Raw genomic sequence first — 15,995 nt, 5'->3', positions numbered from 1 at the left:
TCATAGAAGAATCTATAACTTATGACGTCGTATTTGGAAATCAGAATTCTCTGGTCGCTGTGTTGCATTGGAACTGTTCACGATTTCCTGAGAAGTTCTTGTCTATAGAATGCGGCAGACAAATGCTTTGGCAACAAATTTCTGTGAACATTATTCGACAGATACTTACTTTGTGCGCATTTGTGTGCGTGTTCCACGTGATGTGTACAGCTGGAGTGCCTGACATCCCCACGCTGTGGCCGTACAGGGAACGCCAACAGAAACCAAAAATGTACAGGAAAAGCCGTGGTACAGTGGGCGCCGTATTTACGAGAGGTAACGATCAAATCACGGTCCATCTTCCCAGATTTAGGTTTTCTGTGGTTTCGCCAAACCACTGCAGGAAACAGTGCGGCCTTCCCTTAAATACGGGTACTGTTGATTTCTGCCCTTATTCTTCTGTAGTGAGAGGCCATGTCGCTACTCGAATGGTCTCGACGTCAAGAGGAGTTGAAACTTTAAACATTCCTCCTTTTCTTCGAGAGCAGAACTCGCCGCTTCCTTCGAAAACTTGAATGTTCAATACGGTTTTGCTGAAAAAGCAACAGACAGTGATCCGTATATCAGTTAGGGCACGTACAGAGACTAAATTCACGAAACCCTAGGTTATGTATGTGTGTGTGCAGACATGTTGGCTGATGCTAACGACGATCTCATTTTGGTTAAAATGTATTCTTGTCCAACAACGTTCACCTCCGTCTTAACCGTTAATTTACGTCTGATGCGTTCTATAGTAATTCGCTACTCGCCTGTTCTCTGTCAATATCACGAAAATGTTGTTGCAGTGGGTTGGAGCCTCGTCTTACAGCGCTAGGCAATCGACAGAAGTCATTCATTTGATGTCCACAGGGGGCGTCATAGAACACACCAGCGACACTCCAGGCTCTGGAAAATGAGACAAGTCAGTTCCCAGGTTTGAAGTTGTGGAGTACAGTAGAAGGATGCAATTCTCATGTTTGATCAGTAAGTAGCTACAGAAGTGTTCTTCTGTTGTACACTATCATTGTATGGTCTGTATGTGCAGCTTTCACATTAGTGTACAGTCTAGGGTTAGTCTTGTGTATTTTAGTAAGTTAGTAAATTGAATAGAATGGTTTCTTAAAGCTGTAGTTACGAGTTTGAAAAGCGGTTGTTTGTTTTATACAATGACGTGGGTCTTGGAAAGGCTAGAGTCAAAGTTTGTCTGTTTGCACATGATTGAGGTGGGATGGTCAACACATTGGAGGGAATGGACAGGATGTCTGAACCCGGCTGCATCTAATGTTTCCATAACCAGTGCATCTTCTTGTTAATAAGAGTGGGGTTCACTAGGAACTTCTCCTTCATCGACTATGTTCTGCAACTTATCCACTGCCTCAATAAGAATAAATTTGTCATCTTTGCAGCTCTTAACCTTCTGACTGTGTGTGTGTGTGTGTGTGTGTATGTACAGGGGAAGGGACTAGCGTCTGTACCACTGCTATAGACAGAACACTACCGCCTGTTACTGCTCTCACCCAGCACAATGTATAAATATTCATCGCTCCAGTAGTCATTACATTATCCTGCAATGGGTAAACAGTTCTTTATTTGTTTCTTTGTCGCTGTGTTTTGTTTCTATCGAACTGCAGATGATACAGCGCTCTACTGTCTGCTGTTCTCATCTGAGAGTGTGTACCTGCCTTTAGTTTTTCTAACGAACGTGGAACGCCACATTCACGTTCAGCAGAAATTGGAACAGGAAGTACGAGCTGGTCGCTCAGGGAAAGAAATGGAAAAAATTAAAACATTAACTCACCAACAAACCCAGGAAAAAATGCCAGTGTTCTACCACGTACTTAATTGACATTAGAGTACTTATGTGGCGAGATGGCGCATAAATTCATGCGCATTAGCGTAAATTCACCTGCATTTCTTCAAGACCAGACCCTAATTTCCACATGTGGTCAACCACGTGTCTGCTACCCCTGCACTCGTACATGCGTTATGTATATTCCCGTACAGGGGAGACATGTTGCCGGTCGGGGTGGCCGAGCGATTCTAGGCGCTACAGTCTGGAGCCGCGCGATCGCTACGGTCGCAGGTTCGAATCCTGCCTCGGGCATGGATGTGTGTAATGTCCTTAGGTTAGTTAGGTTTAAGTAGATCTGCGTTCTAGGGGACTAATGACCTTCGAAGTTAAGTCCCATAGTGCTCAGAGCCATTTGATTTGGAGACATGTTAACTGACTATCGCGTGCCCGGTATCGGCGGATAAATGCGATGCTGCAGTGCCTGTGTTGTTCAGAAATACGATGCAATGTTTCTTCGGACATGCAAGCGTGCGTAAATGCATACATGTCCGAAAGAACATTGCACTGTACTTCTGAAGAACACAGGTAGAATAGTAGGGGACTGACCGAAGAAAATCTCTATCCCGAAGCAAAACTTTGACCATTATTTCAGTAACACTCTTTGCACAGTCGTTCGTAATGTACAGGAGTGGATATCATGAGCAATGTGTCTCAAATTGCCCTGCGAATCAGTATTAAACCTATGGATGCTAATATCTGTAAGTAATGTTTTCAATTGTAGCTAATGACGTAAAGAATTCCTGATACCTCCAACCATTCACTGCTTAGCTTCTTTGCTTTTTCTGTACTACCACACACTTTGTTCCATTACCTGACTAACAATTCCTTCATACTTGAAGACGTTTGCTGTCAGTCGATTCCTTCTATGTGTTTCATCCATTCGATTATGTAATTTTTCGTTAAGAACTGGATTTACCCATCTTATCTTCAGCATTATTCTGTATAGGCTGCTGCCCCTCTATGGGAACCATATGTTGGTCTGGTTCCTGCATAGACGCCCCTTTCACGTTGTTGGATCTGCAGTACGGCTGTGTGCATCACTGAGGCACGCACGCCACCCCACGGCGGCGAGGGTCTTTCCGCCAAACAGTGTAGGTTTAGGAGGGATTGGAGTAATTTAGTGTACATTGTCGAATATTTTACTTCGTACATAAACGACATGAGGGTACCACAGATTCTCTGTATTCTCCGTTGCACTGATAATCACCAGGTAAAATTTGCTAGTCTGGTATCTATATGTATACTTAATCGATTTAATCTTCTCCTTATATTCTTGTATAAAATTTATAAATCAGTTATTTATATCTGTGGATAAACAGTTAAAACCTAATGAAGCGGTTACCAATGGGTGTAGCTATTCGAAGCAGACGAAATTTATTTTAAATTCTTTGTAGGGATTTGGCATAAAGCCCATGCTGAGACTCGCATCATGTAAGCGACAAAGCGCGTCAGGCCATACATTTAGGTTCAAAATGGCTCTGAGCACTATGGGACTTAACATCTGAGGTCATCAGTATCCTAGAACTTAGAACTACTTAAACCTAACTAACCTAAGGACATCACACACATACATGCCCGGTCAGGATTCGAACCTGTGTCCATAGCAGTCGCACGGTTGTAGACTGAAGCGCCTAGAACCGCTCGACCACACCGGCCGGCCATAGATTTAGGTTCAAATGGTTCAAATGGCTCTGAGCACTATGGGACTCAACTGCTGAGGTCATTAGTCCCCTAGAACTTAGAACTAGTTAAACCTTACTAACCTAAGGACATCACAAACATCCATGCCCGAGGCAGGATTCGAACCTGCGACCGTAGCGGTCTTGCGGTTCCAGACTGCAGCGCCTTTAACCGCACGGCCACTTCGGCCGGCTAGATTTAGGTCTAGGTGGCAGAGAGCGCAGTGGCGCCATGGCAAGGACGACGGATTCAACGTTTTGGAAAGTGCCGATTCAAAAGTGTGCAGCACCTTCCAATTCACTGGTCCTGCACCACGAGGGAAATTCTGAATTTTATTTTTCGTTTTCTATACTGCTTATCGACGTACCGGTAAGAGCGGTCAGCAGCCACGTGTCACCACTACAGTGAGTTTGGGTTGGGCCTTGCGCCAGGCCCCCTACTGTGTGGACTCGGCCCATGTCACTCGCTGGCCTCCCTCGCCCTGTGTTGTTGTGACGCCCACAGCCGGGCTGTCGGAAGTGGGAAGCGGCAGCAGTGAAAGTAATACTGCATTCACCTATAAACCCCCTATTGAGACTAAATATCTGAACAGCTATCATTTCTTTCCTTTGGAACATAGTATCAGTCAGACTTAAATACCCTTCCCCCGCGTCTTTTAAACTTTGCAATATTGTATCGAAGCTGTTCACTTGATGAAACTTACTGAACACCTAATTCAGTACCTATGAAAGACAGAATAGTCAGACTAATGCTCTTCAAGTAATCAAAACCAATATTTTCATTACAATGTTCATACGACAAATCAGGGTCAGATATTTTCGTTATGGAGTCCAAATGTTTGCTCTAAAGTCAGCCATGAATCTAACTAGTCAGCTAGATAATTTCTGCCTGACTATCTCTTGCTTTTTTACCAGACCAGGATGTTCTGTAATCTTAACCAACCAAAAATCTTATATTCTTTTCACAAAACTCAAATTATCCCCAATCATTCCTCACAATTATTTCATATATATCTGGAAGAGGTCAAATTGTCGTACTTCCACAGATCAGCTTCATAAGTTGCACGTGCTGCACCAGTCGTGCTGCTGTCAGTGGTCACGTGATCACTCTCGCACTCGCAGACGAGCTCCTGCACGTCCACGCAGCCCTGACGCCCACCGGAATCGTCTTATTCCAGGGACAGCGGCGACAGGTCGTACATCTACCACAGCACATGTCACATAGCTCGTGAGACCAGACACCTCAACACAAACTGTTGTGAACCACCTATTAGCAATGACAGTATGGGCACCCACACTTCTACCTCCTCTCCCACCCACACCACAGCATCGACTGGTGCCGCCAGGGCTTCCTTCACCTGGAAGAAGGAATGGCGCGCCCTGGTCTTCAGCAGCAGATACTGCCTGCATCCAAGTGACGGTCGTTTGTGCATACGACGAAGAGCTGGTGAGTGCTACCTCAAAGAGTGTACACACTAGCCTTACTGTGCCGTTCCTGGAGAGGACATGCAGAATGTTGTTAAACCTGCTCTTTTGCTTTTCTTGTAACAGGAAGATGGTGTGTTGCTCCACGAGGATAATGCTCGCCCACATACTGCTCATCGAGCTCAATGTGCCCTGTAAGACGTGTGGCAACTTCCCTGGCTGGCACGATCTCTGGACTCCTCTCCAGTCCAGCAGGTGTGGGGTATGATGGGATGACAAGTGACTAGAGATGGGCAAAACTGTTCTTTTCAGAGATCGGATCAGAACTGTTCACTCCCTGAAATGAATTAGCTCTTTTTCATGACTCACCACTCATTCACAACAGAAAATAAATGGAAGGCACATTGCCCTTTAAACTTGGTTTATTCCAGGACTATACCTGTATTTTGATCTTATTTGATCCTATTTTGAAGTAACACAGATAATGAGTAAGAATTTTGTATTGTTTATTGAAATTTCCACGATATGACAAAGTTTTTGATTATTGATTTATTTTGCACTATCGTGGTTTTTTGGGTGATCGGAAAATGTTGCAACTTGAGATTTACATTAACAATATATTTGGCTATAATGTATTAAAATTTCATTAACCTCATACAAATACATCGCAAGCCATATATTTTTAAAGTGAACATTTCCTTCCAAAGACGCCTAAAATCGCAAAATCCGTACTACAATAAGAAAAAATATATAAATTTGACTGTAAGACCAAAGTGCTGCATATAGCCTTCCGCAAAATAAAACAAGGAAAAATTGGTGTATCACTTTTGCTATACGTTTATCGGTTCGCTCGTAATTAAAGTGTAAATTCGAGTGACCATAATAAAAAATCCTATAGTAAGAGGAGCCATCAGGAACCTAATCTGATAAGTTTAAACAAATAAAAATAAAATAAAAACAAATGATGTATACATAACATAATTATGTAATATACATAACGGTATTACTACGAAGAACACTATCCAGTAGAGAGGAACTCCGATGCAGAGGCGCTGAGTCAAGCAGGTCGAGCCGCGAGCTGTATTACTGCGCGAGCTAAGACCCCAGAGACCAGAGTGACGCCTGAGTTGCTTTGCTCAACGCTCTGGCAGAGTCGAGAACGGTGGGGTGAGCGTTGAGCGGGCGAGTTCCGAGGGTGGGGGGAGCGGTGAGCGGCCACCAGTCACCCGCTCCGAGACAAATCGTCCGTTCTCTTGCGAGCAGGTTGTTGCAAGTAGTTCTTATGTTCTCCGCTAGGAGGCTCTCTGTCCTGTTGCTCGCACCAACCGCCCAGAGGGCAGGACGTGCGACTGAAACGATCGCTGACGGAGTTCAGGTGCGCCAGACACTGCACGCCGCAGAGGAAGCACAGAGACGGCACAGCATGTGTGAAACACAAAATCCAATGGGGCACTGCACAATGCAGGCAGCCAAGTCAGAAGCAGGGCAGAGGCCGGCGCTGGCTGTGTTGTGTGGCGTGCAGTGTGCTCTGACCAGCAGAGGCCCCACTGGTCTGCTCCGACTCTCTCTCTCTCTCTCTCTCTCTCTCTGCTGTGGGAAACGTTTGAAGCTACCCTTCTTTTTTTCTGAATCACTGATTGTTCACTCCTTTGAAAGATTCAACTCTATGAATTAGTTCAGGAGCGGATCCCCCATCTCTACAAGTGACAGGTGCGACGTGTCAGGCGAGGACTCTTAGACAACGACGTGACATCACGTATCCCAGAGCTGTATTCGCCACCTGTACGACCCACTGGATCACAGAGTCAGCGCCTGTGTTGCCGCCCGTGGTGGCTACGCCACTTGCTAATATGGATGTCTCAGGTTGGGTCGATGCCTGGTTCGTCCAACCGTGTGTGCTAATCGTCTGTATGTGTTACCACTTCATGTACTCCATATGCAGTGTTGCAACAATAAATCTTGAGTGACCTATTAACCTCCAAAAGCTCCAATTTTTTTTCTGGCAGTGTATTAGCAACCATGAGTCGCAAAATTTGCAGACAATAATCCTATACTGTGAGATCATCAGTGTCCATCTTCCACCTCTAGTCCACGCTCGCCATACACATTAAACCACAAGTAACTTGTAGTTAAAATAGATAACTTCACACAGAAATGTCCGTGGAAGCCTTCCAGGCTTGTTCTAGCTCTACTACTGATGTGGCGACAATGGCTTGCAACTCATACAGGGTGTGGGGTTACAAGCTCAGACGTCTAGTTTATAATTAATATGTATTAAGGAAGAATATTTAGAAAATGGCAGTTCAAATTTGCCGAAACTAGTCATCACTGTAGGATCAATTGCAATTTCGGCAAATAAAGTCTTCGGATCAGAACGCTTCATCATTTAAAGCTATAGAGAGTCTTCTACAAGACTCTCTCTGTGCCAGGTAATCCAATAGATGTGACTTTAATTATAATGAATGTAATCCAAATAGAGATGTGCAGGGCGAGTCAAAAAGGAATTTGCAACTTTAGAATGATATAGAAATGTATTGAGATAACTTATAGAATCGGTAGGTGTATGATTATGCAGCAAACAACCTGCATGTACTTCAGTCCATCAGTGCCCCATTCCACCAGCAGGAACGCCAGCGTTGTGCACAGTTAAGATGGCTGCTTTCACTGGGGTGGAGCGTGCCCGCTGTGTGTCCTGGTACCATGAAACGAACTCTGCAAAAACTGTTAGGTGGTTTTATTAAAGACCGTGCGTATGTTCCTCCCGTAGCAAACTATTCGGCCGACCTGAAAAATTTAATCTACGCTGCTGTTGCTCAAGTTTCGCCCGATTTGCTGCAATGAATGTGGGAAGCGGAAATTGACTACCAGTGGGATGTGTCCCACATCATAATTGATATTCGAATCGAAACGAAATGACACTTTTATAAGAAACTTGAGGTTTTTCACTACAAAATAAAACGTCAATCGACTCTGCAAGATATGCCAGTATATTTCTGTATTTCCAAAGCTACAAAGTCCTTTTTGACACACTCTTTATTTTTAGCGTCATCAGCGTGCAGTTTTCTAGAATGCTACTGTTGACGAAAGATAAGCTCCGTCCAAATGCAACATCTTTGAACCTTAGCCTCAGCCACACTCTTTGGTTTATTTACACCCTGTGGAACAAGTGGGAGTTGGATGTGGCAAAGTTTGTGTATTGCTGTGTGATCAGTCCAACTCGAGAACATGAACTACGTTCTCCAGTGTGGCTTTTGAACAATGGGCAAACTGGTGGATGGTAATTACTGCAAGTAATACCATCAAGCTGTCCTTGCACAGTAAGTAATTCTGGATAACTTGCCACATTCTGTGCTTCTTTCTATCGTCTTTTCTGTCCTTCCCTGGACTACATTTAGAGATTAGAACAGTTATGCGAGGGATGACTGGTCCCGTGACATTCGAGGTGTGAAATATCTCATGTGGTAAACTAATAATGGGAGGCGCCGCCCAGGGAAGTCGGGCTCGAGGACACGATCTGAGACCGCGTTCCTCACCAGCGCTGTTGAGGCCACAACTACAAATCATTCCTACTTTGCATTTTCTCTCTTCTCAAAAGTTAAAAATTTTATAATTTTCGATTTGTAAATTTGATGTATTACAATTTCGAGAAGTGATTACAGCTGTATGTTATGCAAAAAATGACGAAAGACCTCCACGGGGCAGTGCACGGGCAGCGCTGCCCATGACGTCAGCAGGACAGCCAGACACCGCGGTGAGGCGGGGGCCGAGTGCGCTGAGCACCGAGGTCCGCAGAAAGTTATCAGACGGCGGACCCTGGCTGTGCAAATGAAGGCTCGGAAAATAAAGAAAGTGCAGCCTTTGCTGGAGTCACTCGCGCCGGTTTTCCAGGACGCTTAGCACGATGCTGCAGCCGTGGCGGCTACCTCGGCAGTGAGCGCTCAGCCCCCACTGCCTGAGAGGACAGCGCCGGCCGCCACCGTCAGCTGCCGTCAGCCTCCGAGGCACCCACTCGGCCGCCCACTACGTGTTTTCACGCGGCTGCACAGACAAGTTGTTGTACTGCATTTGCGGCATTCTTAGTGGCCTTCCCTGCACCGAAAGCGAGCTGCCAGTAGCTCGCACCGCTCAGAAGCCGGTGAGTCGGCAGTTTGGCGCCAACCAGCTTTTCAAAGGCTTTTTACAGAACATCCAGGAAGCAAGTAGATCTATCGGAGTTTCTTCATTGTAACTACTTCCGCGATTTTCCATGCCCTATTTCTAGACACAGATTGCAAACGAGACATTAACATGGAGTTACCTCTGGCGCCAAAAGTTATATAATTTCATCTGATAATCCGTTAGGACATTGAGCTGTGCCTCAAACAAGACTATTTAAGGGTATGGAGACAACCTTATGAATACATGTCAGCAGGGGACCGACCGTTCAAGGGGCTGGAGGCTCAGTAATGGTGTGGGGCGTTTTCAGTTGCAGTGACATGGGACTCCTGATATGTCTATATACAATTCTGATAGCTGACACGTACATAAGCATCCTGTTTCATCATCTGCATCCATTCATGTCCATTGTAAAGTCCGACTGATTTGGGCAATTCCAGCGGGGCAATGCGGCAACCCACATGTCCAGAATTATTACAGAGTGACTCCAGGAACTTTCTTCTGAATTTAAAAACATCCGCTAGCCACCAAACTCCCCAGACGTGAGCATTATTGAGCATATCTCGGACGCCTTGCAACGTGCTGTTCACAAGAGATGTCCACCCTCTGGTTCTCTTACGGATTTATGGACAGTCCTGCAGGATTGAAGGTGTCAGCTCCCTCCAGCACTACTTCAGACATTAGTCAAGTCTGTGGCACATGAACCAATTTCTTTTACTCTTCAGTGCCTACATGTGTGCACGTATATATGTGTGGTTCTTTTTTCACCTACGCATATTATGTACAGGCAAAAACGAATTAGAAACGAAAAAGTGGTTGACTGGCAAAACAGAGTGCTTATTATTAGTTTTCAATTTGCACATGGAATTAAATGCAAATATGGCACATAATTAAACGGAAAAAGCAGATAGTTTATTAATTTAAAAATGTATATGGAATTAAATGTGAAATTACATATGTGATTAAATGGTATAAATGGTTCAAATCGTTCTGAGCACTATGGGACTTAACATCTGAAGACGTCAGTCCCCTAGAACTTAGAACTACCTAAACCTAACTAACCTTAGGACATCACACACATCCATGCGTGAGGCAGGACTCGAACCTGCGACCATAGCGGTCGCGCGGTTTCAGACTGAAGCACCAGAACCGTTCGGCCACACCGGCTGGCTTAAACGGTATAGAAATTGAATATAGTAAAAAATACACATCGATCTTTTTTTTTTTACAAAAAAAGATTCTTAACAATATCATTGTTATTTCATAGAAAAGAACCTAATCACTACAAATGCCTAGCCAGAAGTAAATGACGAAAAAGAAGGATTTCCTTAAATGAATATTGTAAGATGTGGCTAGTTATTTACAGTGTGCTGCATTACACATGTCTTTTCTTCAAAAATAGACACCTTACATATCAGCACAAAGTAAACTTCGAGGTAAAACAATAGGAACTAAAAAAATTATGTACAGTCACAGCAGCTTCGCAAAACATTACCCCTGAGTTACAGTAGCTATATATAATTCAGTGCTGACTGCTGTGGGCCACACGCTGTGGCGTGACACCCCCCTGGCCGCCCTCCTGCGTGCACCACCAGCTGCGGTGCCAGCACTGCTGTGGAGGCCGTGGCTGGCTGGCTGGGTGGGGAGCTGGCTGCTGGCTACTGGCTGCGGCCCCGCCTCTGCAGGTCTCCTCTGGAGGCGGGCTGGCGGCTCCCCACCCAGCCAGTGGCCAGGTGGGGCCCGCGGCGGCAGCTCGCCACAGCACTGCCCGGCCGACACGTGCGCCACAGAGGCGTCTCGCGCACAGTGCTGGAGACTTCCGAGTAAGCACTGGCTCATCACATGTTTATGTGCAGTACAATGGTGAGGACTGGGATGCGGTGGGACAGAGAGAACAATTTATTTTGTATTTTCTTTATTTACATTTATACATTCCATACTCGTTGTGTTGAGCATTGTTTTCCGGGAAATTGCTTTATATTAGCGTTAAATTCAGCTTGTACAGTGTTCAGTCCAGAAAGTAGCACATATATGAGTAGATATACCATCCCTAAACTCTGCTTCAATGGACTTGATACTAATGGCCTCTCCTGGCACAGGGAGAATACATGAAGTTATAACCTGCTCCTCCCACATTCAGATACCAGCATGTTAGCCTGTCTGTAGCAGTCGCTAACACGTATTATAAAGCACCCAAATGTTTTATTTAAATTCGCATATCCCCTGAAGTTAATTCAATCATAGGTTCCTATTATATATCCACTATTGAAACTCTCCTCCCATACATTTCAATGTCGGTTGGTGATTTAAATGCACCACACTCTGTTGTCATCTACTTCTCTGAATACTCCCTCATGCTACACAGATAGTCCTTTCGTGCCAAAAACACTTCGAAAGTTTTCTACTTCTACAGCCATCCCAAAGTCACTGCCGGGTTCTGAATCTACATTCACGGGTTTAGATAGACTAACACTCAAATTATATGTGTTGGTGAAAAGCGATACACTTCTACAACTTAACCGAGACTTGGTGAGTTGAGGAAGCTCTGATATCTGAGTATAATAATAGAAAGACTGCCGGCTGCTGTGGCCGAGCGGTTCTAGCTAATAGTCTTAGGCATAGTATAGGAAATGTTAAAAACAAGATGCTTCCTAAATCAGGAATTTATAAATTGACTTGTAAAGACTGTAGCAAAATTTACATCGGGCAAACAGGGAGAAGTTTTAATACCAGATTTAAAGAACATACTACTGGAACAGCACTTAATAAATCACTCTGTGGACAGCATTTAGATATGGAAAAATCAATATGCAGAAATCAATATAAGGGATAATCTGGAGATACTGCATGTAACTCAAAAAGGACCAATGAAGGATATTCTAAAGAGCATGGAAATTTTTATACATAATAAACGGAATCCGGCAGCGATGCTGAAAGAAAAAAATAGAGCCACGATAAAAAAAATTTCGAGCTATTCGAAAATAGTATTTGTACACAATGATGATACTTTTCCTTTTATTATTTCAATAATTTCATTCCTTTGATCGGTACTACAAACGTGTCATAAACTTTTATCCTATCTTTAGATTTTTTAGGTTATCCTTGATTGTCGATATTTCCATAATCTCAAATAGGTGACAACTTCTCTGTGAATGAAGAGCCATGACATACCTCTACCATGGCAACGGACGCCGTGACCAGGGCGAAGATAACACCATATATGCACACCCGCTGCTACCATGACGACGGCGTCCTCGCTGCACAGACTAGAGGGCGCCTGATATACGCTTTGTAATCCATGGCAACGGCGTCCTCACCACAAAGAGTAGAGGGCTCTGTAGTCCATCCGTATTAGCCGTTTTAGTAATTGACTCAAATGTTTTCTACGCACATCTACGAATAGATATATTATAATACAAGACGACACCAGTTTTTGTGTGTCATAAATTGTTTTACTTTATATTATGGCACATAATGTAATATAGTTTTACGAATTTTACGAGTTGACTACTGAACATATGTTATTATTTTATGATTAACAGTATAATTGTAACTCTTTTTAAATGCAATGGTTCCGTTTTCTGTTATTTACTGTCACATTTATGTTAAACCAAGGTGACTAGTATTTACATATAATAAACTGTATTTATTGCCGTTGGTCGCCGCTGGGGGTGTTACCATCTATTCACGTGACCTCAGCACGCTATTTAAGCCCATACGAAGGGTTAGTCTCGCATAGTTTCCTCAGTTATGTAGACAGGAGTGACACCACCAGCAGTCGACCAATGGGTAACGTGTTAAAATTTACGTAATTTCAGTTGCTGTATAATGGAGTCTTTCTGACGGATATCTATAATTTCACAGTGTAGACGCCCAGAAGATGACCCCTACGTCAGCTTGAAACCGATTGGCGATATAATAATAATAAATGCTATTAAGACTGTTTTTGAATAATTGCTTCAGTCTGGAATCGCGCGGCCGCTACGGTCGCAGGTTCGAATCCTGCCTCGGGCATGGATGTGTGTGATCTCCTTAGGTTAGTTAGGTTTCAGTGATTTTAAGTTCTAGGGGATTGATGACCTCAGATGTTAAGTCCCATAGTACCCAGAGCCATTTGAACCATTTTGAATAGAAAGACTGCAGGTCTGATAAATCTGGAAGGTAGTCTGTGGCCTGCTGATACATTTCAGCTGGAGTTTCTTACCCTGCTGAAAAAACACATAGGTGTAATCGAATATATTTGGTTTTTGGCCCATCCCTCATGATAGCACTTCGCAACGTTCTTTTCACTACTGTATACAGACCTGAAGCGATCCTTAATGGGGCGAGAGCAGTGTGGCGGATGGGAATGGAGGGGGATTGGGGTGGGGAGGGAAGGGTGAGCGCATGTCTGCTGTAATACGACACCGGAAGAAAAGTAATGACAGATCCTGATGCAGCGATTTGGCTCGCAGTCCACAGTGATTAAGTGCTAAGGTGGCTCAGCACAGTCTTAACGAATGGACGACCGTATACAATAGGTTTCGAGAATTGTGAGTGGTAGAAAAATTTCTTAATAACAGAACCTCTTACATTGCACTCGAGAGAGCATGGCGTGCTGCAGAACATAATCTGACAGACAGGATTAACTGATGATGCTGTGGTGTACGGGGAGATGTAATTCTTGAGTGACTGTGGGACGGTACAAGTTGACTTACACAAAATTTCTAGATGGTGAGATGAATGGTAGTTGGATCTAAGCGTAGAAATAGTGGAATACAGCATTAGCAGTCACATCGATGAAATATCTGTGTGTAAGGTTGCAAAGCGATATGAAATGGAATGAGCATTTAAGAATGGAGCAGAGAAGGTGACTGCACGACTTCGAGTGGGAGAATTTTAGAAACGTAGGGTTAATCTGTAGAAGACAGAATACAGGACAATAGTACAACCCATTCTTGAGTGCTGTTTGAGTGTTTTGGATTCGCACCAGGTCCTATTACAGAAAGACATCGAAGCAATTGAGAGGTGTGCAGCTAGATTTGTTACCTGTAGATTCGAACAACACTTACATGTTGTAGAGATGGTTTGTGAACCCAAATAGGGACCCCTGTAAGGAAGACAATGTTATTTTCGAGGAACACTGCAGAAAAAAATTAGAGAACCGAGATTCGTAGCTGACTGCAGAATGATTTCACGGGCATCAACGTCCATTTGGCGCAAGAAGCACTAATACAGAGAAATTAGGGTGTCCGTGGGGGCAAATATACAGTCGTTTTTCGCTTGCCGTATTTAAGAGCGTAACAGGAGAGGAAATGACTAGTAGTGGTGGAAGGCAGCTTCCGCCATGCACCATAATGTGACTTATTGCGAGTATAGGGAGATGTTCATGTACATCTACAACAATGCTCAGCATGCCAGCAAGCGGTGTGTGACGGAGCGTGCTTCTAGCACCCCTAGCTGACAGTCTCTTTAGTGGACTTGTTGCATCTTCTACGTGTCCTGCAAACAAAACACAGACTTTGGCTCGTCTTCCACTCAAGACTTTCTGTTTGATCGTTCCTATTTAAGTTGGCCCTAATTCTAATCCCTTGGCATTAGCTGAAATGGCTCCCTTTGAATTTGTGTGACTCATCGAGCAAAAGAAATATAACGGTGTCCTTCTAGTTCGTATGTGGGTGACACAAGACTTTTCATTGTTTAGAATCAGCTGCCACTGCCGCGCGGGGTTGCTGCACGGTCTGTGGCATCTTGTCACGGTTCGCGCGGCTCCCCCTGTCGGAGGTTCGAGTCCTCCCTCGGGCATTGGTGTGTGTGTTGTCCTTATCATAAGTAAGTTTAAGTTGGGTTAAGTAGTTTGTAAACTTAGGGACCGATGACATCAGCAGTTTGATCGCACAAGTTCTTACCACAAATTTCATTAAAAAAAATTAATGTTCAACTGCCTCTTTGCGTACCTCACCGATAAATTCTCTAAATAATTTTGCTATTGCTTTGATCTTCTGATGACTTTACTAGATGGTAAAAGAGAGCATCATCTGCAAACAATGGCTGCTCAGATTGCCTCCTAAATCGTTTTTATAGATTAGGAACAGCACAATGACTACAACACTTCCTTGGGGAAGGGCAGATACCACGTTTGTTTTACTCGACGACTTTCGCGAACTCTCACCAGGCAGACAGGAATACGGCGGTCATCCGGATGAGAGGCGTCACGCCACGCTTCCCGTGGTTTGGCCGTCCTGCGGCAGACTTCCGCTGCGCCCGCCGTCATATTGAGCGCGCGCTCCCTGCGGCGCGCACTGCTTCTGTTTGCTCCCCAGTGTCGACAGCGGACAATGCAGCCGGCGGGCGTAATTGCCACAGTGGCAGCTCTGCTTACAGCAAACGGGACATCGGTGCTGGATAACGTCTGCTGGCACCTCAACAATGTTAAAGACTCTGGCAGAATCTATCAATTCAGCCCCGCTGAAGATTATTTGCGATGGAACTACTGTCTTGATAAAAGTAAGTGCTTTTTCGTGCAGTACAGACTGACAAGACGTTATGCACAGGGCAGTTTTCTCTCACGCACAGGCGCCTTGGCTTTGATATGCTCTTATCAAAGGTTATACGTTTTCTCCCTGACAGTGAAGGACCGCCTTGGGGACAAATTGCACTTCATTTTCACTCTTTTCGGTCAATGTACTTTGTAATAACCTTTTGCATGTGAAAAATACCATAAAGTACGATTTGGAAAGACGGTAAAATAAGCATCTATATTTGCGAATTGAGCCCAAAACGTTTTTCGTATGTGTGAGAATAGATAGAAGTAAGATGTTGTGAAATACAACGAGTAGATTCTTTAAAACCAAAGCACCTTCTTGCATAATTTCTGCTGTACCTCG

General features: G+C 44.2%; 1 protein-coding gene across 1 annotated transcript in view; it reads left to right on the top strand.

The window, feature by feature from the left end:
- Positions 1 to 200: 200 nt before the first annotated feature.
- The window catches only part of LOC126439774 (uncharacterized), a 113,482-nt gene continuing 97,687 nt past the window's right edge, over positions 201 to 15,995 (top strand). The window contains exons 1-2 of the mRNA XM_050090597.1: positions 201 to 288; positions 10,656 to 10,952. Coding sequence (XP_049946554.1) covers positions 201 to 288; positions 10,656 to 10,952 — 385 coding nt within the window. The remainder of the gene's footprint in view (positions 289 to 10,655; positions 10,953 to 15,995) is intronic.

The sequence above is a fragment of the Schistocerca serialis genome, unplaced genomic scaffold, assembly GCF_023864345.2.
Source record: "Schistocerca serialis cubense isolate TAMUIC-IGC-003099 unplaced genomic scaffold, iqSchSeri2.2 HiC_scaffold_1343, whole genome shotgun sequence".
Taxonomy (NCBI): Eukaryota; Metazoa; Arthropoda; class Insecta; order Orthoptera; family Acrididae; genus Schistocerca; species Schistocerca serialis.
This window is presented reverse-complemented; position numbering and strand designations above follow the sequence as displayed.